The 24,890-nt window shown below is 46.5% G+C and overlaps 1 protein-coding gene across 3 annotated transcripts in view; it reads right to left on the bottom strand.

The window, feature by feature from the left end:
• Window positions 1-1,159: 1,159 nt before the first annotated feature.
• LOC140393598 (alpha-N-acetylgalactosaminidase-like) overlaps window positions 1,160-24,890 on the bottom strand; it is a 28,383-nt gene continuing 4,652 nt past the window's right edge. For all 3 annotated transcript variants that reach the window (XM_072479870.1, XM_072479871.1, XM_072479869.1), the window contains 6 exons: window positions 18,457-18,631; window positions 12,362-12,539; window positions 7,787-7,881; window positions 5,083-5,244; window positions 4,254-4,451; window positions 1,160-1,470 (listed from right to left, as the gene is read on the bottom strand). In XM_072479870.1, the coding sequence (XP_072335971.1) occupies window positions 1,201-1,470; window positions 4,254-4,451; window positions 5,083-5,244; window positions 7,787-7,881; window positions 12,362-12,539; window positions 18,457-18,631 (1,078 nt within the window). In that variant the 3' untranslated portion in view covers window positions 1,160-1,200. The remainder of the gene's footprint in view (window positions 1,471-4,253; window positions 4,452-5,082; window positions 5,245-7,786; window positions 7,882-12,361; window positions 12,540-18,456; window positions 18,632-24,890) is intronic.

Genomic DNA, 24,890 nt, shown 5'->3' on the forward strand with positions numbered 1-24,890 from the left:
TTTGGAATGAATAATTATCAATCCTTTCTTTCGACAATCATTGTGAATATAATAGGATATTTGGTTCGGTGTTAATTTCACGTTTCCATTATCTGAATGGTAGCCAATGTTAATAGGGCGAAAGAAAGTAATGTAGCTTTTAAAAAAAATTTAAAGTGCCCAATTATTTTTTTTCTAATCAAGGGGCAATTTTAGTGTGGCCAATCCACCTATCCTGCACCATCTTTCGGTTGTGGAGATGAGACCCACGCAGTCACAGGGAGAATGTACAAATTCCACATGGGACTGGGTGACCCGGGGCAGGGATCGGACCTTGGTCCTCGGCGCCTTGAGGCGGCAGTGCTAACCACTGCGCCACCGTGCTGCCCATCAAAGTAAGGCAGCTTGTAAGTGTATCTTTATAAAGTGTCTCCTTCTGTCTGTAAAACGATGAGGTTAGAAATGGAATCTTCAAACAGCACCTACGGTAAAATAACATTGAAATAATATCTGGCTTCAATGCAGCCTTCCCCAGTTAGTGACTTTGGGGGAAGTAGGTTCAACAAACAGAAAAGAAAATACAGTAAACATGGACCTTTCTGTTTAGGCTTACCTGCCATCTGGCGAACATCTACATCTAACCAACCTATCACGCTAGTTTTACTAGCAACCCAGTTGGCACATATATCTATTTCATTTTCCAGATCTTCGTTTTTCTTTCAATTGTAAACTGGTTACCTTTCGCATCATTCGCTGCCGCATCATCCTCCATATAAATGCTTTATTCACTCAGAATTGACTCTGTTTCTTCCCTCAGAGGGTGGTGAACCTTTGGAGAGCTCTATCCCAAGAGGGCCGAAGGGCCTCAACCAGCGAGCGTGGCTCGCAAGGAAAATGATGGAAGTGGTAAATGATCAGCCGTGATCTGTTTGTGTGGCGGAGCAGGTTCAAAGGGCCAGATGGCCAACTTGTTTATCCCTCTGTGCGCGCGCTATGGGATGTCAGAAAACAAGAAAACCTGGCACTTGAGAATCATGTTTCGTTAGAGGTTCAATAGGTATAGATGTGCTAAATAGTGGAGTAACCCGACATGTTGAACTGTTACCCTCCATGGAATACGAGACACTGTGGCTCAAAAATATATTACATATTTAGGAGTTTCATTGAACTAAATAACAAATGTTTTTCTTCAGGTTTATATCAGGCATACAAATATTAACATCAAAACAATTTGCACTTGGGGCGGATAAAAAAAAGGGCAACTCCTGTTGGATTGACTTGAAAGCTGTGTGTCTCATTGGAAGTGAGAGACCCAATCAGCTTCTTGCCAAAAACATCATAGATGTTGTAGCCGAGCAGACAATCCTCAATAAAAAGAGCAGGCAGGCTCAGCTTGAAGGATCTAATGTTCCCATCAGAGGCTGTGCAGAGAAAGGCCACAGCAAATTGTCCATCAGTCAGGTTCCGCTTCCAGACTTGGAAATCATGGTCCTACAAATAAGAGTAAAAGACAGAAATCAACCCCCACTTTAATAGGGCACACACAGGGCTAAAACAAGGTCATGAAAGCAGGGGACCCCCCATTAGAGCCACATTGGTGGTCCGTGCCTCAGCCTGATCTCATTGGGCCTGTCGGGGAGGCAACAAGCTGAAGGTAATAATAATAATAATCGCTTATTGTCACAAGTAGGCTTCAATGAAGTTACTGTGAAAAGTCCCTAGTCGCCACATTCCGGCGCCTGTTCGGGGAGGCCAGTATGGGAATTGAACCCGCACTGCTGGCATTGTTCTGCATTACAAGCCAGCTGTTTAGCCCACTGTGCTAAACCCGTACATTTTTTAAAAATGTTTTAATTGGAGTTTTTCATTTTACACACTGTACAATCAACAAGGGTATGGGCACGGGTACAATATTCAAGACATTTCCCTTGGCATTGACCCCCCCCCCCCTTCCACCCCCCCCCCCTCCTTGGAACCCTCCGCCCCCTCCTTTTGCTGTTTTGAGATCCATTCTTAAGTCACTTATTATACAGTGGGCAGTTATCCTCTACTTGTATTTTTTTGACAATCTTTGGAATTCTCCATCCCAGAGGGTTGTGGATGTTCCACCTTGAATTACATTTAAGGCTGGGGTGGACAGATTTCTGGGCCTTCAGGGAAATAAGGGAGATGGGGAGTGGGCAGGAAAATGGGGATGAACTTCAAGATCAGCCATGATTGTATTGAATGCTAAAACTATACAAGGCATTAGTTAGACCACACCTGGAATACTGTGAATGTTTTTCATCCCCTTATCTAAGGAAAGATATACAGGCATTGGAGGCAGTTCAGAGAAGGTTCACGACATTGATCCCGGGTTGGAGGATTTTCTTATGAGGCGAGGTTGAGTAGGTTGGACCTGTACTCGTTGAAGTTCAGAAGAATGAGAGGTGACCTTATTGAAACATATCGGATTCTCAGGGGCTTGACAGAGTAGATGCTGAGGATGTTTCCCCTTGTGGGAGAGTCCAGGACCAGAGGGCATAACCTCAGAGTAAGGGGTTACCCGTTTAAAACAGAGATGAGGAGGAATTTCTTCTCTCGGAGGGGAATGAATCTGTGGAATCCTTTACTGCAGAACGCTGTCGAGGCTGGGTCATTAAATATGTTCAGGGTTGAGAAAGACAGATTTTTAATCAGTAAGGGAATCAAGGGTTATGGGGATAAGGCGGGGAAGTGGAGTGGAGGAGCATCATATCAGATCAGTCATGATCTCATTGAATGGCAGGGCAGCCTGGATGGATCGAATAGCCTACTTCTGCTCCTAGGTCTTATGGTCTTATGGAATGGTGTAAAAGAGGTTTGATGGGCCGAGTGTTCTCAAGAAGGGAGAGAAAAAAAATCCATTTCACCTTCATGGCAGCAAGTGTGGCAAGATCAGTTTGGGTGCTATCTTTGGAAGCAAGGAATTGGGAGCACCAAAAATGTCAAACAATTCAAATGGCCAAATGAAGCAAACTATTTGATGTCTATATAAATGCAATAATGTAGGGTGAAATGTTAAGTTGTCTGTTTGCAAGGTAAGGAAGGTTCACATGTCCATATCAATACAGCCATCGTAAAAATGCTTGGGGCTGCTCAGCATTTCACCACTTTCTATAAAATGGTTATTACTGATCTGCTTTGAGAATACTAGTGACATCTAGTGGCAGTACTACAAAACAACCAAAATTCACACCACTTCCATTGGATCAAACCTTAAAATGTTGCTATTCCATTTATTGCAGGCCTTAAACCTTTGTGATAAATTGTAATTCTCCAATCCTACAATCATTTGAATGTAAATGGTAATATACAAAATGATAGGGCCTTTAAAAAAAATAAATTTAGAGTACCCAAAGAACAAAGAACAAAGAAACGTTTGTGTGCTAGCTTTGGAAGATTGCACAAAGAAAAGTACAGCACAGGAACAGGCCCTTCGGCCCTCCAAGCCTGCGCCGACCATGCTGCCCGTCTAAACTAAAATCTTCAACACTTCCGGGGTCCTGATCTCTCTATTCCCATCCTATTCATGTATTTGTCAAGATGCCCCTTAAACGTCACTATCGTCCCTGCTTCCACCACCTCCTCCGGCAGGGAGTTCCAGGCACCCACTACCCTCTCTGTAAAAAACTTACCTCGTACATCTCCTCTAAACCTTGCCCCTCACACCTTAAACCTATGCTCCCTAGTAATTGACCCCTCTACCCTGGGAAAAAGTCTCAGGTCCAGTACCCAATTATTTTTTTCCAATTAAGAGGCAATTTAGCGTGGTCAGTCAACCTTACCCTGCACATCTTTGGGTTGTGGGGGTGAGACCCACGCAAACACAGGAGAATGTGCGGTAAGAGAATCTCTTTACAAAGATACTGAGGGGCAGCACGGTGGCGTAGTGGTTAGCACTGCTGCCTAACGGCACTGAGGCCCCAGGTTCAATCCCAGCTCTGGGTCACAGCCCTTGTGGAGTTTGCACATTCTCCCCCTGTTTGCGTGGGTTTCGCTTCCACAACCCAAAGATGTGCAGCGGAGGTGGATTGGCCACGCTAAATTGCCCCTTAATTGGAAAAAATGAATTGGGTATTCTAAATCAAAACAAAAACAAAGATACTGAGAAATGACAGGGTAACCATTTATATTTTTAAAAGGTAGCTCAGAACAAGAGAAAATGTATTTAAAATTTTCATTCCCCCACCTTTCCCCTCCGCACCTTTTCCCACTTGCACTAAATACGTAGATTAAAATGTAACTACGGGTACCTTCTCAATCCTTTCACCTTGCAGGCCCAGATGGTCCTGGTCGATGTGGATAAGCAACCTGTTCTGCAGAAGAGTCTTGGCTTCGTCGGAGATCGTACGGAGATCATTGGACATAAAGAAAGGAGCTGCCAACATTGCCCAGAGAGCTAACTGTGACTTGGATTGATCGTGATTCAGTCCAAAGTCACCGACAATCAGCTGAAAAACAACAGAAGTACCAAAGGCCATTTAGATACTGTAGATTCAGACCCTAAAACTTAAATTTTTTTTTGACTTTGCGTGGAAAGGCCCGTACCGACCTCCCCGAACAGGCGCCGGAATGTGGCGGCTAGGGGCTTTTCACAGTAACTTCATTGCAGCATACAGTAAGTGATTATCATTATTATTATAATTATTATTAATTTAAGAAAATATATTTTTCTTCTCAAAGCCTGGGAAGTTGGCATTTCTAATTTTTTTTTCTCATAAATTTAGAGTGCCCAATTCATTTTTTCCAATGAAGGGGCAATTTAGCGGGGCCAATCCACCTTGCCTGCACATCTTTGGGTTGTGGGGGTGAAACCCACGGGGAGAATGTGCAAACTCCACAAGGACAGTGACCCAGAGCCGGGGTCGAACCTGGGACCTCGGCGCCGTGAGGCAGCAGGGCTAATCCACTGCGCCACCGTGCTGCCCTGGCATTTATAATATTAATATAATAATTTGTTTATTGGCCTCGTATCCCCAAATTCCCTCCAGTTTCCTGCTTGCCCAGGAGCGCACCGTGTTTCCTCTTCCCCAGTGCCTGGGAGGACAGGAATGAGTGTGCTTCCAGTAGTTTATATCGTACCATATCTGGGTCGTTCCATCGTCCTGGACCTGCGGCTGGCTGTAACACTTTCTGGTTGTCTCCAAACCAATTTATAATTGTTAGCACGGTATTCCATGAGTCATCAACATCTTCATAATTTCTCCAAAGATTACAGAGCTCCCCAATTAGTGTGTAATTCACCTAAAATAAATGGAAGATTTTTTTTTCCGTACTTTGGTGGGTAGCAAAGCAATTCAATGCTTGCCTTATAACAATAACGTCATTTATATGGTGCCTTCAATGTAGCAAAATTTGATTTACTTCAAAGGGGTAATTGAGAGGGTGAGAGGCAAAAATGTTTCAGGTGGGATTAGGCCTTAAGGCCTAAGAAGCTGAAGGCATGGCTACCCCACGGTGAAACGGTTAAAATTAGGGATGGGCAGAAAAGCCAGAATTGGAGCTGATCTGGGATCGCAGAGGGTTGTAGAGCCAGAGAGGTTGCAGAGATTAGGAAGGGGCAAGGCAATGGAGGGATTTGAAAGCAGAGCTGGGCGGGACGGTGGCACAGTGGTTAACACTGCTGCCTCACGGCGCCAGGGACCCGGGTTCGATTCCAGCCTTGGGTGACTGTCTGTGTGGAGTTTGCATGTTCTCCCTCCGTGCCTGCGTGGGTTTCCTCCGGGTGTTCTGGTTTCGTCGCACAGTGCAAAGAGGTGCAGGTTGGGTGGATTGGCCACACTAAATTATCCCTCAGCATCCAAAGATGTGTAGGTTAGGTGGGGTTATGGGGATGGGGTGGGGGAGTGGGCACTTTCAGAGGGTCTGCGCAGGCTCAATGGGCCAAGTGGCCTTCTTTTGCACTGTAGGGATTCTATGATGAGAATTTTAAAATCAGAACATTGGTGGGCCAGGAGCCAAAGGAGGTCAGCAAGCACAGAGGTAATGGTTGAATGTGATTTGGTGCAAATTAGGATACAAGCAACATAGGTTTGGATGAGTTCAAGTGATATTTAGCTTCAGTTTTCTGTCATAAAGTCAGGTAGTTAGTTTAACCCTGAAATTATTTTGTATTAAAACCTACTACTCTTCCCATAAATAGAAGATGCTGTACCTAATGAAATGTTCCATGGTACTTTACTGGGAAAACCTGGGACTAAGCAATAAATAGATGATAAGAGATGACTGGAGCCTCAATCAAGGAGAATTTCGTGGAGATTTTTTAAGGAACAGAAAATATTGAAAATTAAGATGATGAATAGTGCTGACTGACTGGAGCTTTTTAAATGCTTGACTCAAACCGGACTTAACGCACAGAGGCCCAAGTAATTTGTCTTCAGCGATGCTAAGCATCAGAACTATCAGCCACTTACTGTTCCAGGCAACAGGCAATTGACGGGGTCGTAAGATCCAACTCTGTGCCCCTCTTCCATGGTCCCATCTATGCCCGGGTGTCCACGGAGAAGGGAGCACATGTTGGCCAGAGGTGCACTTGAGGCACTCTGCAACTAGTGGGCACTGCAGTGGCTGGAGTGCGTCATCAGTCCCCGACACCATTTTTAAGAAAAACGTTTTTCTTGGTTTTCACATTTTATATTTCACAATTCAATTCATAAGTTAAGTTACATATTGCATAACCACGCAAAAAAAGGGAAAATTAAAAAAAAAAGACAAAGACAAACAGAAATCAGAGAATATTTTTACAGGCAATTGTGTTCCCTCTCGCGATGGCCATGGTCCCCCTTTAGTCGCCTACATCTGTTATAATCCCCAGTGTGGCCAGAGCAAGGTGCCCATTTACAGTTTAATTTGGGATTCAGCCTGCCCTCGGGCCCATCCCCTGCAGATTTGTCCCTTGTCTCTCTCGCCCACTTTGTGTGCCTTCGCTCCCAACCGATCGGACAGCCGGTCTGCGGCTGTGGGTGGTGCTGCCGATCGCCAGCCGAGCAGGATCCTCCAGCGGGCGATCAGGGAGGCAAAGGCTAGTGCGCCGGCCCCCTTCCCCATAAAGAGTTCTGGCTGATCTGAAACCCCGAAGACCCCCACTCTCGGGCACGGCTCCACCCTCGCTCCCACAACCCTGGACATCGCCTCAAAGAAGATTGTCCGGAACCCAACAAATCTGGGGCCGGCCCAGAAAATGTGGGCATGGTTGCCCAGGCCTCCTTGAGACCGTCCACATTTGCCCTCCACCTCCGGAAAGAACCTGCTCATTCGGGTTCTGGTTAGGTGTGCCCTGTGCACCACCTTTAGCTGTGTTCGGCTCAGCTGGAGGTGGAGTTCGCCCTGTGCAGTGCTTCGATCCAGGGTCACCCCCCTACTTCTACGGCTAGTTCTTCCTCCCATTTTTGCGAACACCATTTTAAATGTATTTACCTACGGTTCCTTTGCAAGTGATCTTTTTGTTACAGTGCCCCTTTAAGCAGCTCTCAGCTTTGTTAAGTGGTTTATTTTATGGATTTTCAAAAGAGCATATAAATAGAGAACAGCAGAGGCACTGGGGGAGAGGGGAGAGCTGTGAGACTGACCAAAATCAATAAACTCTCTCGGTAAAGAAAAGCTCTGCGTTTTGATTTTGTCATCAAGAACCTGCTTCGATTCTATTAACAGGCTGCCTCATGGCATTGGTAAACTACTGGCAAAGTAGATCATTAACATTGAGCCATGTCTGTCATAAATACATAAGAGATTCTTAACATTGTTACAATGTGAACAACAGAGAAAACAAGAGGCTCCTTTCGCCCACCTTGGGCGGTAGACCTTCTTCATAAGCTGGCCAGCTACAGGAATATATGATTGGCCTTCCTGTAGCATTGAGAGCATGGCTCATCTTTGGATAGCCTAGGGAATAGAATAGCGAGATTAGAACTGACAAATGGAAGAATCATAGAATTTACTGTGCAGAAGGAGGCCATTCGGCCCATCGAGTCTGCACCTGCCTTTGGAAATAGCCCACATCCATAACCCCACCTAATCTTTTTGAACACTAAGGGCAATTTAGCATGGCCGATGCACCTAGCCTGCACATCTTTGGACTGTGGGAGGAAACCGGAGCACCCGGAGGAAACCCACGCACACACGGGGCGAACATGCAGTTTCCCCACAGACAGTGACCCAAGCCGGGAATTGAACCTGGGCGCTGGAGCTGTGAAACAACTGTGCTACCCACTGTGCTGCCGTACTGCCCCGAGTGGTACAGAGGTAATCAAAATGCTGCTAGGTTTCAGGTAAGGAATGTTAGATAGCATAATACCATGTCAGCATTTTAAAGAGTTTTACAAGAATATTCCCGCTTTTGTAATCGGCAACGTTACTTAATCTTTATTAGACAGTCTGGGAGGAATTATTTTGCCTTGGGTGAAGAAGAAAATCAGGTGGGGCATAAAACAGGGCCAATTTGTTACTGCTTATTTTGTACTTCCAAATATTTTCATGCCTGAATAAAACCAGATTCTCCCTTTAATTAATGGAAATGAGGTGAATGTGATATTGGAAGTGTACTCCCAAGCTTTGTAAATTCAATTTTGTCTCCTCCTGGAAACTAAATTAACTTGAGTTTACTTAGTTCATAGTTTTCCCAGGCCAGAGTAAGCACAGGGAAGCCCTCCTTCGTCCTCTACAGCTTTGTGGCAATAACCGAGTTCAGACGTACCAACACAATATGAAGCTTTCAACTGAGGAAATGTTTTATTGAGTAAATGGTGCAAAGTAGTTGAGATACCCTCAATTACAACTCGAGAGAGACGGTTGGTAATACAAAGGCTTTAATTAGCAGAGAACCAGTCAGTTACCGAGAAGTGTGCCTCACTGCATACTGCCCACTGGACATTAACTTATATATGGCTCCCTGGGGGTGGAGCCGGAGGCGGAGTCCCCCAGGGTTCCAAACCCGGTCTTAAAGGGATCATTACATTAAAGGTGCAGTAATCATTCATCACAGTAGTCAACATGACCTGATGGCTAAGAAGATAGAGATTCGGCAGGAGCCTCATGGTGGGTTATTTTAAGACCCCAGAATGGTTAGCTTTGGAATGGGCAGGACATGAATATGTTAGCAAGATCAAATACGACCCAGCCCAGGTCCAAGTCACCCCGCTTTCAATTTCACTAGAGGTCAGTGGGGACAGTCAACTAACCCGCTTTCAGGAACCAGGTGGGTCATTGAAAATTCTTAAGGAGGCTCCATTTTAATAAGGTTTCTGCTTATACCTATTGTTGTTTGGGTTTCTTTGGTCTTGGGAAGCCCAGTGAGTAAAATGAGCGGAGTAGTGCTGGATATAGCAGTTTGCCGGTCAGGGGAAGCTGGAATGTTTCCTCTAGGTCCAACAACCCTCACGCCCCCATGACCTGTCTGACCTCCAGCACCATCACGATCACGAACCCCTGGTCACCCACTGCCTGCAGTTCCTCATGAAGCCCCGTGATCAGCGATACTCCCAACTCCCCCCTCGGAGCTGTCATTCCCCTTGACTACCCTGTGTGATTACCAGTCTCCACCCCCCTTCCTCACCGCCTCAAACCACATGGTTTAACCACCTGCCCGGGCAATCTCTCTCCCTCGCTGCCACTAACCCACCTGCTCCTCCCGGTCAATAGGTGTCAGTCAAGCTGGTTGGCAGATGCAGAACTTGGTGTGAAAAATTCAAACACCCACTTGATTTAAAACTCCATGGTGTTCCGGGAAACCTGCACCCCCTGCATTTATGAACCATAACCCAACATACAACTCCAAAATCTCGACCCACTGACTATCAGGATCCGCGGTCATACTCGCCAAACTACGACAAAGAAATTCAAACTAAAGAAGCAGAAAGAGGATACAGGAAGGAAGTATAAATACCCCAATCTGCTTCAAGTGAGAAAGATATGATGATGCACAAGTAATGAAGTGACTCGCTACTTCTACTACTGGTGAACCTCAGAACTGGTGTGAATTTGAACAACTCTTTAATAATTCTTGGATCTTGCCAACTAACTACATATTGCACAGGGAAAAAGAGAGCCACTCTTGCAGCTTCAGTTCCCTACATGGACTATATGTACAATTTCACTCACATAATAGGCGAGATTGACAGCAACAGTTAAAGAGAGAAGAAATACTCCTCACAGTGTAAATATTGCATCAATGGGGAAGAGGTTATCTGTCAAAAATAGGTGGGAAGGCAAGTGGTGAGGATGACACAAAGAGTCTACAGAGGGGTATAGACAGGTAAGGAGGAATATAATGTAGGAAAATGTGAAGTTATGCACCTTGGTAGGAAGAATAAAGGAGCTGAATATTATTTAAATGGAGAAAGACTGCAGAAAGCTGCAGCACAGAGGGGATTTGGGGATTATGTGCATGATCACAAAAAGCTAGCATGTAAATTCAGCAGGTAATTGGGAAGGCAAATGAAATGTTGGCCTTTATTTTGAAGGCAATGGAGTATAAAAATAGGGAAGTCCTGCTAATACTATATAAGGCACTAGTTTTAATAATAATCTTTATTGTCACAAGTAGGCTTACATTAACACCGCAATGAGGTTTCTGTGAAAATCCCCCAGTCGCCACATTCCGGCGCCTGTTCGGGAACACAGAGGGATAATTCAGAATGTCCAAATTACCTAACAGCATGTCTTTTGGGACTTGTGGGAGGAAACCGGAGCAGCAGGACGGAATCCACGCAGACAAGGGGGAGGACGTGCAGATTCTGCACAGACAGTGACCCAAGCCGGAATTGAACCTGGGACCATAGCGCTGTGAAGCAAAAGTGCGCAGCGCTGTGCTACCGTGCCGCCCAGTAGTTAGACCACACCTGGAATGCTGTGAACAGTTTTGATCCCCATATCTAAGGAAAGATATAATCCAGAGAAGGTTCGCCAGGTTGATCCCTGGTATGAGGATCATCACATCAGATCAGTCATGATCTCATTGAATGGCGCAGCAGACTTGATGGGCCGAGTGGCCTACTTCTGCTCCTACACCTTAGAGTCGATTTAACACTTTTTCATTCTTCAAAATGTCTTAAAGCAGGTAAATCCTTCTATCAAATTTCTCTCATTTTCGTTCCCTGAAGACGTTTTTCCTTTTTATGCTTCACTGTTCCACAAGAACCAATTACCTTCCTCAGGTGACCGTTACTCATTTGAGAGTATTTCACAGCCAGACCCGTCTCTGTCCCCCCCCCCCCCCCCCCATTCATGCTTTTAGCAGAGGTGACCGAATATTGGTCAAGAACGGAGATGGATTCTCCCATCTTCATCTCCGGGGTGCTGGGGAACAATTCTCGTGCTCGTATTTGTGAGACTAGCCAATTCCAGACATTGGAGCTGAGCTAATCACATCTCTTTGGTCACTGAGTTATTGGGGGAGCTTGTAATTTCAATCCCTGTTAAATTGGTTTTCAATATGGTGGACAAACCTCTGAAAGGAAGGAATTCAAATTTGATTTACAAAATTTCAAACTAAGACAAAACTGATACAATAATAAATTGGAGTATTGAGCCATATATTAATACAAAGACAGGATGACTAGAAAATTGTGGGGGGGGGGGGGGGAGGGTTCTATATCTTTTGAGTTTGAGAATGAAAATTTCTACTTTTTAAATCCTGGATTTTGGATAGACAAGGAAGTCAAGGGTTATGGGGTCAGATAGGGAGGAGGAGTTGAGACTACTATCAGATTAGTCATGCATTACTGTTTGCATTCGCTGGGGTTGAGAATGAGAGGTGACCCCCTTAACGTGTTCAAAATTCTTATTGGGCTGAACAGGGTAGATGCAGGAAGGAAGTTTTCCCTGGTTGCGGCCGGGGGGGGGGGGGGGGGGGGTTGGTGGGGAGGGTTGTCTAGAACCAGGAGGCACGGTCTCAGAGTACGAGGCAAGTCATTTAGGACTCAGAGGAGGAGGAGGAACTTCTTCATTCAGAGGGTGACGAATGTTTGGAATTCTCCATCCCCGAGGGCTGAGGGAGCTCAGTCAGTGGGTCTGCTCAATGCCGAGGTCGATAGATTTCTAGATACCAGTGACACCAAATGATGTGGGGCTAGTGCATCAGCCAGAATCTGGTTCAATAATGGAGAAGGTTCGAGGGGCCGAATAGCCTACAGCTATGCCCCTATGATCTTATCGAATGGGGGAGCAAATTCAAAGGGCCACATGGCCCACTCCTGCTCCTAAGTCCGATGTTCCTCTGTTGCAACTAACCTGTGAATTATTCAGTTCTGTCCTTGTCAAGGGATGAATGTTGTATTCAATAGTCTCTTACCCAGAATTATCCATTTATTCAACAAGGCCAATTAAATGCTGTGTTACTATTACATGATCTCAAGAGAGGTGGTACCTATCGCTTTCTCGGTGGAATTGGAGTTGCAGCCGTCAAACTTCAGCATGTCTATCTCCCATTCCGCAAATGTCTTGGCATCAGTGTCAACATTCTCCAGTGTGGTGCCAGGATACCCACCGCATGTTGCAATACCCAGGTCCCCGTAAATCCCAAGCTTCAGCCCTTTGGAATGAACCTAGCATAAACAATGCAGGTCAAGAAATAAGTAGCTCAAACTATCAAGACAAAGCACGAGTAAACATGTCACTTTGCAAAGTTCTATTTGCATATTTATAGTTCGAAAATTTCTACATATTTCAGTCATCACTTCAATGGCAACATACAATCAGTACAGTTTTCCCAAATCGTTCTCGCTGCGGCAAACAAAATGCAATTTTAGATTTTTTTTAAAAGGGGCTCCTTATTTTCATTCTGAATGTTTCCTGAATAATTGGAACTAAGTGCTTGTTGTCAATGACTTTAGTGTAAAATGTCTCATGGAATGAATGGATGAACCTCAGCACCTTACAATGGACTGGTGTCACAAATGGTTGATGGCTATTAATAATCTTAAACTGCACCTGATCCTCAGCTGGCCTCACAAGGAAAGCAAAAGCAATGGCTGGAATTTGAGGCTGTGATCACAGTGAAACTGCCATCTGTTAGGAAGACAAAGGTAGTATTAAGGGATTTATATTTGTATTGGTAAACATTAGAAATAAGGTATGGTTGTAAGTGGGTTTATTTTAATGATTCTATGCCTGGAAGGGTCAAACCTATAGTTAGATCATGCTGGATAAAGGGGTTTGTATGTTTGGAGGTTGGTTAAGTTCCAATTTTGTTTCTGTTGTGCTTGGAGAGGGCCACGCCGTGAAGAATAAATAAAATGCATAAGCATGTGCGTGTTTGTTGCTTAACAACTAGGGCCTTGTAAAATAGAGAGACTTTTAAGATATAGTTTAGTTAATTTTGTTGAAGTTGAAGATAGGTTGGTAGTGAGAGAGAAGGCAGATCTCATAGCTCTGCTAGAAGCAATTGGTTTCGAAGGCCTGAGAGGGAATATCTCTCTCAGCTTTGCTGGAGAAAAATCCATACGCTGGAGTAATGGTTAAAAATCAAATGCAGTGATCTGAAGAGCAGCTAGTTAAGGAAACTATAGAAACAAAGAGAAGTTTCCAAGAAGTCTGAGGTTAAAGGGACTACAACAGAGCACTGTTCAGAAAAGACAGACTGAGCTGGAAAGAAAGCTGAGGCACCAGAAAGATATCGGAAGTGATTTTCAGGTTTGAGAGACTTTACTACAGCCTGTGGAATGTGAGTTGAAATAACTGTGGAAGTCGGTGGCTGGATCTCGAAGTTTGTGTAAAAGCCGTTAAGACAAAGGAAATCCTAAAAGGAGTTGGTGTAAAATGCTGGATTGAATTGGCTGTTAAAAGTGGAGTAGAAACATTGTTTAAAAGTGTCATCTGGAAAACATGGTCTCGATTTCAGAATGCAAACCTCTGAGGGAAAGCATAATTATGAGTGAAGATCTTAAAGTGTGTTTTTGCAGGTGGAGTTTGGATTCTGAGGAAACATCCACAAACATTCACTTGGGGTTTAGAGTGGAGAGTTTATTTGCCCACGGTCACCTTGTGTACTTAAAAGGGACTTTATGTAATGAGACCATTGTAGATTACGTAATCCATGTTAATCCTAAAACCTGTGTGTAATTGTTCAGATAACGGGGAAGTAAAGACTTATTGTGTCATAATCCAACATTTTCATGTTTAATAAATGTTTTTTCTTGTTGTTAAAACTAATTAGCGGTCGCGTGACTCTGTTCCTCCATGTTTTATAAAAAATATACAAGTTATGGTCTACTATGCCAGGGTCCAATTCTGGAATCTTCCCGTCCAGTTATAAAGTCAACTGTGGGATCATAACACATCACTCTGTCGTTACTGTGTAAAAATGACAGCAACATCTGTAATCCGTAAGGTGCTGTTACTAATATCATATAAAGTGTGCTGTTGTTGTCTTCACAGATTCAATCAACACGGATTTGATATGAGCTTTAACTTTTTATGTACTATTCTCACTGCAAAACTTAATGAAAATGATAAGCCTGGTTCAATAAGCAGTAACTGAATTTTTAAAGTATATTCACTCGGGTTTTACATTTTAGAAGCTGACACACAACAAAGTTATAAAACAATAGCATGCATAAAAAATAGAAGCACACAAAATGATGCAGGGAATCAGTATCCAACCCACATCCCGAACTTCTCAGGCAGCTTTCCCAGAGACAACAATGAGGAGGGGAGGGCAGCCAGCATTCAATAAGGGGGGGGAGGGGAAAATCACACCTCTCCCAGGAGGGAAACAAAGGAGGTCTACTAGGGACAGCCCATCCCTAACTTTTCATGCACCCAGGGAGCAAACCCAGCTGGATATCATGGGGCCTGGCTTAGCCCAGCACCATCCAAAAAGAAAACTCAAGAAATTAAACCCCCTGGACCTTCCCGCGCACCTTACCAAGCCTGTACCCACCAAACCCCACCCAGGGCAAAGCACCAGTTCCACTCACACAGAGAGAGAGAGAGAATGAAAGGGTAATTGCTCTAACCTCAGCTAGGAGAGTATCCCAGTCCGGGAGATGGAACTGAGAAGACACCCATCAATTGGGCGTCCTCAGAGGGAGGGCTGGCCCTACTCTTTCCCCCCCCCCCCCCCCGAGAACTCTTTCCACCCCCCACCCCCATCCCCACCCCCACCCCCACCCCCACCCACCCACCACCACCACCCACTCCTCTGGGCCAGACCAGAACCAGGGGCGGCACAATGCTCAGCCAGTTGAAAAGAAAATTGCCAGTAAGGGGACACCCAACCGACCCATTTGGAGAGCTGGTACAGACACAATGGCACAGAAGGACATCCCGTAACAACTCTGTGAGTCTGTGAGATTATCATTCAGGCATTGAATCTGACTATTTCCCAATTATTACAATGATTCCTTTTTTAAAAAATATATATTTTATTCGAGATTTTTGGCCAAACATAACAGTACGTAGTGTTTCTCTTACACAACAATAAAGCAATATAAATAACAGTGGCCAGTTTTAAACAAATAGATAAATAATATATAAACAAAAACAAAAACAAAACTGAATGGCAACTGCCTTGTCCAAAATAAATACTCTCCAAAAATACAATCCAGCAATCCAATATACAATTACCTATAACAACTACCTATACATATTATACATATACAATAACATCTCTGAGAGTCCGTTCGATTCCTTCCACCCACCCCCCCTCTCCCCCCCCCCCCCCCCCCCATCCCCCCTGGGTTGCTGCTGTTATCTACTTCTTTTCCATTCCCTCTATCTTTCTGTGAGGTAATCGACGAACGGTTGCCACCGCCTGGTGAACCCCTGAGCCGAACCCCTTAACACGAACTTAATCCGTTCTAACTTTATAAACCCTGCCATGTCGTTTATCCAGGTCTCCACACCCGGGGGTTTGGCTTCCTTCCACATTAACAATATCCTGCGCCGGGCTACTAGGGACGCAAAGGCCGACACGTCAGCCTCTCTCGCCTCCTGCACTCCCAGCTCTTCTGCAACCCCGAATATAGCCAACCCCCAGCTTGGTTCGACCCGGACCCCCACCACCTTCGAAAGCACCTTTGCCACCCCCACCCAGAACCCCTGTAGTGCCGGACATGACCAGAACATGTGGGTGTGATTCGCTGGGCCTCTCGAGCATCTCGCACACCTATCCTCTACCCCAAAAAATGTACTGAGCCGTGCTCCTGTCATATGCGCCCTGTGTAACACCTTAAATTGTATCAGGCTTAACCTGGCACACGAGGACGATGAGTTTACCCTACATAGGGCATCAGCCCACAGCCCCTCCTCAATCTCCTCCCCCAGCTCCCCTTCCCACTTCCCTTTCAGCTCATCCACCATGCTCCCCCCCTCGTCCCTCATTTCCCTGTATATGTCCGACACCCTACCATCCCCCACCCATGTCCCTGAGATCACTCTATCCTGCACCTCCTGCGTCGGGAGCTGCGGGAATTCCCTCACCTGTTGCCTCGCGAAAGCCCTCAATTGCATGTACCAAAATGCATTCCCTTGGGGCAACCCATATTTTTCCGTCAGCGCTCCCAGACTCGCAAACGTCCCATCTACAAACAGATCTCTCAGTTGTACTACCCCAGCTCTTTGCCATGCTCCAAATCCCCCATCCATTCTCCCCGGGACGAACATATGATTGTTCCTTATCGGGGACCGCACCGAAGCTCCCGTCCTTCCCCTATGCCATCTCCACTTCCCCCAAATTCTCAATGTAGCCACCACCACCGGGCTTGTGGTGTATTTCTTTGGTGAAAACGGCAACGGTGCCGTCACCATTGCTTGTAGGCTAGTCCCCCTGCAGGACGCCCTCTCCAATCTCTTCCATGCCGCTCCCTCCCCTTCTCCCATCCACTTACACACCATTGAAACATTGGCGGCCCAGTAGTACTCACTTAGGCTCGGTAGTGCCAGCCCCCCCCCCCTGTCCCTACTACGCTGCAAGAATCCCCTCCTCACTCTCGGGGTCGTCCCAGCCCACACAAAACTCATAATACTCTTCTCGATTCTTTTGAAAAAAGCCTTCGTGATCACCACCGGGAGGCACTGAAACACAAAAAGGAAACTCGGGAGGACCACCATTTTAACCGCCTGCACCCTACCTGCCAATGACAGGGACACCGTGTCCCATCTCTTAAAGTCCTCCTCCATCTGTTCCACCAACCGCGTTAAATTAAGCCTGTGTAATGTACCCCAATTCTTGGCTATCTGGATCCCCAATACCGGAAGTCCCTTGTTACCTTCCTCAACGGTAAATCCTCTATCTCTCTGCTCTGCTCCCCTGGATGCACCACAATCACCTCACTTTTCCCCATGTTCAGTTTGTACCCTGAAAAATCCCCAAACTCCCCAAGTATCCGCATTATCTCTGGCATCCCCTCCGCCGGGTCCGCCACATATAGCAACAAATCATCTGCATACAGAGATGCCCGGTGTTCTTCTCCCCCCCTGAGTACTCCCCCCCCCAATTCCTGGAACCCCTCAATGCTATGGCCAGGGGTTCAATCGCCAGTGCAAACAATAACGGGGACAGATAACAATAACTGGTGCCTCTATGGAGCCGAAAATAGACCCCCGTCCATTCGTGACCACGCTCGCCATCGGGGCCCTATACAGCAACTGTACCCACTGATATACCCATCCCCAAAACCAAATCTCCTCAGCACCTCCCACAAATAATCCCACTCCACTCTATCAAATGTTTTCTCGGCATCCATCGCCACCACTATCTCCGCTTCCCCCTCTGGTGGGGGCATCATCATTACCCCTAGCAGCCTCCGTATATTTGTATTCAGCTGTCTCCCCTTCACAAACCCAGTTTGGTCCTCATGAACCACCCCCGGGACACAATCCTCTATCCTCATTGCCATTACCTTGGCCAGAATCTTAGCATCCACATTCAGGAGGGAAATTGGCCTATAGGACCCGCATTGCAGCGGGTCTTTTTCCTTCTTTAGGAGGAGCGATATCATTGCCTCTGACATAGTCGGGGGCAGCTGCCCCCTTTCCCTCGCCTCATTAAAGGTTCTCATCAGTAGCGGGGCCAGCAAGTCCATATATTTCCTATAGAATTCAACTGGGAATCCGTCTGGTCCCGGGGCCTTCCCCGCCTGCATACTCCCAATCCCTTTCACCACTTCCTCCGTCTCAATCTGTGCTCCCAGTTATTACAATGATTCCTGACACAGGGGTTTCCAGAGGCCCCCGGTCCCATTTTCTCCTCTAGTTTTGCCTCCTCCATAAACAAGATAGAGTTGGCCCTTTTAGCTTTCAGCTGTTTCTCAGATCATTGGCCTTTCTGAACATAATTCCAAGGCGTTACACAACAACTCGCTGAAACCCCATTAAAGGTGCTGCCATTTGGTGCACTCTTCCACAGTCAACACTGCACCATGTGTCACATCGGACAGCAAGGTAATAGAAATGTTTGAAAATCCACAGGCTGTGTGATATGTGACAGATGTGCCTTTGGAATTTGAAAGTGTTACTCACGTAATCGGCCAGTCCTTTAATGCCATTTGGGAATCGTACTGGATCTGGCTGAATCTTCCCATTCGCATCTCTCATCGTGGCTGACCAACAGTCATCAATGTTTATATATTGATATCCCAGATCTTTCCAGCCATCCTCTACAAGCTTGTCCGCCATCGACCTGAACAAGCTTTCACTGTCACAGTGAAAAGCCAAGAAGATGACTGGTCCATCAAAGTGGTTCATTTACAGCTAGCAATTTTAGTTGTTTATTATTAAATACGCACTCAAATTTGAGGAAAACATTGTAGACTGTCTAAACAATTAATTCAGAGATAGCCCCCCCGTGTGCATGTGCGGATGACATGAATGTTGTAGGGATTCTCTTATGATGACCCAGATCCTGAGCTCCTATCCTAATAATAAGAATCTTTATTAGTGTCACAAGTAGGTTTACATTAACACTGCAATTAAATTACGTGAAAATCCCCTAGTCGCCACATTCCAGCGCCTGTTCGGGTACACAGAGGGAGAATTCAGAATGTCCAAATTACCTAACAAGCACGTCTTTCAGACTTGTGGGAGGAAATTGGAGCTCCCGGAGGAAACCCACATCGACAAGGCGAGAACGGGCAGACTCGGCACAGACAGTGACCCAAGCCGGGAATTGAACCTGGGACCCTGGAGCTGTGAAGCCACAGTGCTACTCACTGAGCTACCGTGCCACTCCTCAAACAGGGGTGTCCAGGTTTATCCTATATAAAGATGATGTGAATTGAGTTGCTTCCCTGAAGAAAAGCGAGGGTAAGGTTTACAGGATAGCACACAGTCAATATGCTATCTGATATCTAATATATTTCTTCTTTTTTTTATAAATGTTTTTATTCTCCGTTTTCACATTTTCCGTCAAAATTTACACCCCACCCACAAACCGTAAATGGTAACAAATACAAAATCAATCCCCTTAACAATACCAACGACCCCATCCTCCCACCACCCCAAACAACGGCCCACCTGTCAATATATGCATCCAATAAACCAAACCCTCCCATGGTGGCAACAAAAAAACAAAGGAGAAAAAGAAAAAGGAGTCCGGGACCGCCCATGGTCACCATTGACCTATAGAGTCCCCCCCCCCCCCCCCTACACTCAACGCCATCCAGCCTCTGAAAGAGTACCGTACATGATACCCAAGAGTTGTACTCCCCCCCCCCCCCCAGTCTCCAACTCCTCCCGTCCACTGCCTCTTGTAAAACTCCTCCCCCCAACCTCGGTTCCTTCCCTCCAACTTTCCACCCCGGCTAGACCACACGGACCCTGTTCTGCCAGGCTCCGATGGCCGCAGCCCCTCCCCCCACCTCACTCCCGTTCACTGGCCGGCTTAAACCGGCCAGCGTGGAGGTCCCCGCCCGGGTCCCTTTCCCCCAGGAAAGCCCAGAAATCCCCCTTTAGCACACAATCCCCGCATATCCACCTACGCCCCAAAGAGCCCTCATTTCGAGTGAAAGTCCCATCACTTCCCTTGTCCAAATATATACAACATTGGCTCCTTTAGCCCATACACCCGCGCGCAGTGATACAAAAAAAGAAGAAAATACAGTCATGAGGTTACATCAGCACATGACCATTCCTCAATGTCAGTTCTGCCACAGTCCTTCTGCCTTCGCAAACTCCTCCGCTGCATCCGCTGTTCCAAAATAAAACTCCCTGAGCTTGTAAGTCACCCTCTGCTTCGCTGGATATACAATGCCGCACTGCACCGTGCTAATGTACAGTGCCCTCTTCACCTGGTTGAAGGCAGCCCACCTCCTCGCCAGCTCCACCGTAAAGTCCTGGTATACACATATACCAGCCCCAGCCCACTGCACCACCCGCTTCTGCTTGGCCCAGCTCAGGACCTTCTCCTTCACACTGTACCTACGGAAGCACAGAGTTACTACCCTTGGCGGCTCACTCGCCTTTGGTACAGGCCACCACGACCGATGAGCCCGATCCAGTTCATATCGGGAGGGATCCTCCCCCTCCCCCAATAGTTTTGCCAGCATCGCGGCAAAATACTCAGTTGGCCTCGGTCCTTCAACTCCTTTGGGCAGCCCCACAATCCTCAAATTCTGTCGCCTGGGTCTGTTTTCCAGGTCTTCCATTTTTCCTCGCAGATCCTTGTTAATGTCCATCACCTTCCACATCTCCTTCCCCATCGAGGCAAGTTGATCACCGTGCTGCAATAACGTCTCCTCCACTTCCTTCAGCGCCTCCCCTTGCTCCCGCACCTCCGCCACTGCGTTCGCCACCGCCTTCGTCACCGGGGAAATCGCCTCCTCCACCAGCGCACTCAAATCCTCTCTCATCTCCTTCCTCATTGTCTCCATGTATTTTGTAAACTGCCTTTTGAATTCCGCAGCCATCACCTTAGTTATTTCTTCAGCCGTAAGCAATGCGGCCTCCCCTGGCGCTCCAGCCTCCATTTTCCTTGGTGACCCCGCGGTGACCTTTCCACTCCCCGACGGACCTTCAGCTGTTTTCCTTATGGACGTTCTTTTGCTCACCCTCGACATTTTTCTTCACCGTGCCTTCACTCTGCCGCCTCTGTGCCTTCTCCCTGCTTTTGCCGCCTCCATGGACCCTGGGACCGGGCTTAATGCCCCGAAAATGCCGTTCCCGAACAGGAGCCCTCCATTGTGCGGCCGCCTCCCGCCCGCCATCACCGGAAGTCCCATCTAATATATTTCTGGTGTGTTATCCGAATACAATATATAGCAGTACATTACAATGCAGTTCTCAGAGGATATCAGAAACAAATTCAATGACAAAATGCATTTGTGCCTGAAAATACACTCCTAGCTGTGTGTTCTCAAGTATGTATTAGGGCAGCACGGTAGCATGGTGGTTAGCACAATTGCTTCACAGCTCCAGGGTCCCAGGTTCGATTCCCGGCTTGGTTCACTGTCTGTGCAGAGTCTGCACGTTCTCCCCGTGTGTGCGTGGGTTTCCTCCGGGTGCTCCGGTTTCCTCCCACATGTCCAAAGATGTGCAGGTTAGGTAGATTGGCCATGCTAAATTGCCCTTAGTCTTCAAAATTGCCCTCAGTGTTGGGTGGGGTTACTGGGTTATGGGGATAGGGCGGAGATGTGGGCTTGGGTAGGGTGCTCTTTCAAAGAGCCGGTGCAGACTCGATGGGCCGAATGGCCTCCTTCTGCACTGTAAATTCTATGAAAACTATGTTTAACAACCTTTGAAGGAGTATCTTGTAATGTTAAACAGTATATTGTCTAAAACAGGCACCATAGTGTATCAGCTCATTTATTCTAACAATGGCAAAGGAAAGTAATGCCCACTATGACAACCTTTGGCCCAGAAACAGTAGAGTAAGGAAAGTTTGTAATTTCTTTAAAATGTCTGTGGAACAAGAGGACATCAGCAGTCTACAAAACGATATAGATGGGTGAAGTTTGGCAGGAAGTATGAATGAGAAGCATATTATCTAAAGGATGAGAGATTGCAGAGTTCTGATGTACAGAGGGATCTGCTTTACTAACCAGAGTTGCACAATAAACATAAAACAAGGTTAACAAGAAAATGCACCAATTAACTTAACCCCCAAAAACTAAACTAAACCCCCTTAATAACTAGCTCTTTAAGAAAACGAAATGAATGGCTGCCACCTTAGGTAGGATGGCTTCTACCGATCCCCTAATGGTGTAGTTGACTGTCTCCAAATGTGAGAATGACGTGAGGTCATCCAACCAGCCGAGGCACTGGGCGGAGTAAGAGACCATCATCCAAGCAGAATTTGTCTCCGGGTTATTAATGAGGCAAAGGCGAAGATGTCCGTCTTCACCCCCGTCAGGAGTGCCAGGGAGTCTGACACCATGAAAATGGCCACCAGCAAACATGGCTCCAAATCAGCATTGAGTATCCCTGACATGGTGTTGAAGAAAGAGACCCAACAGCTTTCCAATTTGGGACAAGACCAGAACATATGAGTGTGGTCAGCCAGCCCCCGAGAAGAATGCTCACTCCTGTCCTCCACCCCAGAGAAGAATCCGCTCATCCTCGCTTTAGTCAGAGGAGCCCTGTGCACCACCTTGAATTGGATCAGACTTAGCCGAGCACGAGGACCTCGGTTGACCCGGCGAAGAGCCTTTCTCCACACCTCATCATCCAGAATGTGACCCAACTCACCCTCCATTTCACTATCACCTCATTCAATGGAGCTGACTCTGCTGATAGGATCTGGCTGGATGTGCACTAAATACTCCCCCCAACAGACCCAGCCAAACACAAAGTCCTCTTCAACAGGGAGGAGGGGGGTGCCATGGGGAAAGAAGGAAAAGCTTTGCGCTAAAAATCATGAATCTGAAAGTATCTGAAAATACTGGAACCAGGCAGTTGAAATTTCCCCGCCAGCTCCTTAAAACTGGCAAACCTCCTGCCCATGAACAGGTCCCCAAACCTCTCCAAACCTTTCCGCTCCCATGACTTAAACATCGTCCGTTCTCGCTAGCAGAAAAAGGTGGTTGTTGCAGTTGGGAGCTAGCGAAGACATGGAACAGAGCTTAACAAGCTGCCTGAACTGCTTCCAGATTATCAGGGTGGACACCACCACCGGATTCAGGGAAAATCTTACCAGAGAGAAAGGCAACAATGAGGTTACTATTGCACCAAGGCTAGAAACCATACAGGAGCACACCTCCATTTATCCCCATATGGAACCTGGATCACTGAACCACAACAATACCTTCTGAATATTGGCTGCCCAATAGTAAAATAATAAATTGGGTAATGCCAAGTCTCCTGACTGTCTATTTCTCTGCATCAATGCCCCACGGATCTTTTGAGTCTTACCCGCCCAAGAAAATGAGGACACCAATTTATTAACTTTGACAAAGTAGGACTTGGGGAGAAAAGTGGGGAGACATTGAAAAAATCTTGCAGCACATTCATTTTAATAGTCCAAACCCTACTCGCCAAGGACAAGGGGAGGTTGTCCCACTTCTGTAAGTCAGATTTGACACCATTAATCAGGCCAGTAGAATTGAATTTATGAAGCGAGGCCCAATCATGGGCCACACGGATAACCATGTAACAAAAGCTAATTCTGGAGCGGTGAAAAAGTAACGTCTCCAGATGGGCTCTCCTCCCTGGGGGGGTGGGGGTGGGGGTGGTTTAACCGGGAAGCATTCACTCTTAACCAAGTTCAATTTGTACCCAGAGGTGGAGCCAAAACTCCGAAGCAGCTTCATTATCTCGTCCATAGTGGTTACTGGGTCTGAAATGTAACAAAGCAGGTCATCTGGGTACCCTATGCTCCACCCCTCCCCAATTTATCCCCTTCAATTTCACGGTGTAGCCACCTGAGTTGGCCACTTCCTGACTTAAAATGGAGAACAGCAAAGGCTGAAGGGAAATTCAGTCAACGCAGGCAAAAACTAGCAGGTGCAAGTTTCCTGTGTATTAGACTCTGCAAAAACCCAGACAGCATCGATGCAAGCAGCCATCTGCATAGTAGTGTAGCAGCCATCTACATAGTAATGAGCGATCCCGGGAACAATCGAAACATTTGAGGTAAACAAGCCAAGCCAGACTTCCCGGCGCCAGCAGGAGCCAACACAAAAGAGGTTAACGGACACTTAAAGACCGCCCAACGATCAGGGAACAGCTCGAGTATTGGAGAAATCGAACCAAGCGGTTGGAACGAAGTCCAATCACTTGAAACCAGGTACGGGGTCCGTCCCGAAAGGCAGAAATCCCCTGGGGACTATAAAGTAAAGCCCCCAAGTTCAAATAGTCCTTCTTGACAGGGTCACTCAGCAACGCGAACCAACCCTTGACAGTGACCTGTCCAGCTGCCTCCAAGAACGTAAGTCTCAAGTCAACGCACGCTACGAGATAGGTGCTCCTAGCTACCAGTCCATACCAGCTTTTGAATCCCGCAGACTCAGAACCCGAACAAAAGGCCATTTGTTCCCCTGACCTGGTGGGCCAGTCCGAAGCTAAGTATTGGCCTGTTAGTGATAGAAATAGCTTAGAAAGTAGAGTTTATGCATGAGTAGCGATTTACTGTGTATAATAAATGTGCTTTGATTTGAATCTTACTAATTGGTGTATTGAGTTATTGATCATTACTTGAACGTGAACCTCGTGGCGGTATCATAAAGATACCTGGCGACTCTAGAGCAAAGGTTATAAAACAGAGCCAATTGAACCAACCAAAAGTTAGCAACAACGGACGATCTCAGCGTTATGGCAAGTGGTTCTATTACCAAAGCAAACAGGAATGGAGACAATGGACATCCCTGTCTCGTTCCCCTATTCAGCGGGAAGTAGCCAGAATACAAAGCATTCATACAAACAGCAGCAGTGGGGGCCCTATACAGTAAACAAATTCAGGATATAAACTTTTGTCCAAATCCAAACTTCCCAAGAATCTCAAAGCGATAGTCTCACTCCCCTCT

The sequence above is a fragment of the Scyliorhinus torazame genome, chromosome 17 (genome assembly GCF_047496885.1).
Source record: "Scyliorhinus torazame isolate Kashiwa2021f chromosome 17, sScyTor2.1, whole genome shotgun sequence".
Classification (NCBI taxonomy): Eukaryota; Metazoa; Chordata; class Chondrichthyes; order Carcharhiniformes; family Scyliorhinidae; genus Scyliorhinus; species Scyliorhinus torazame.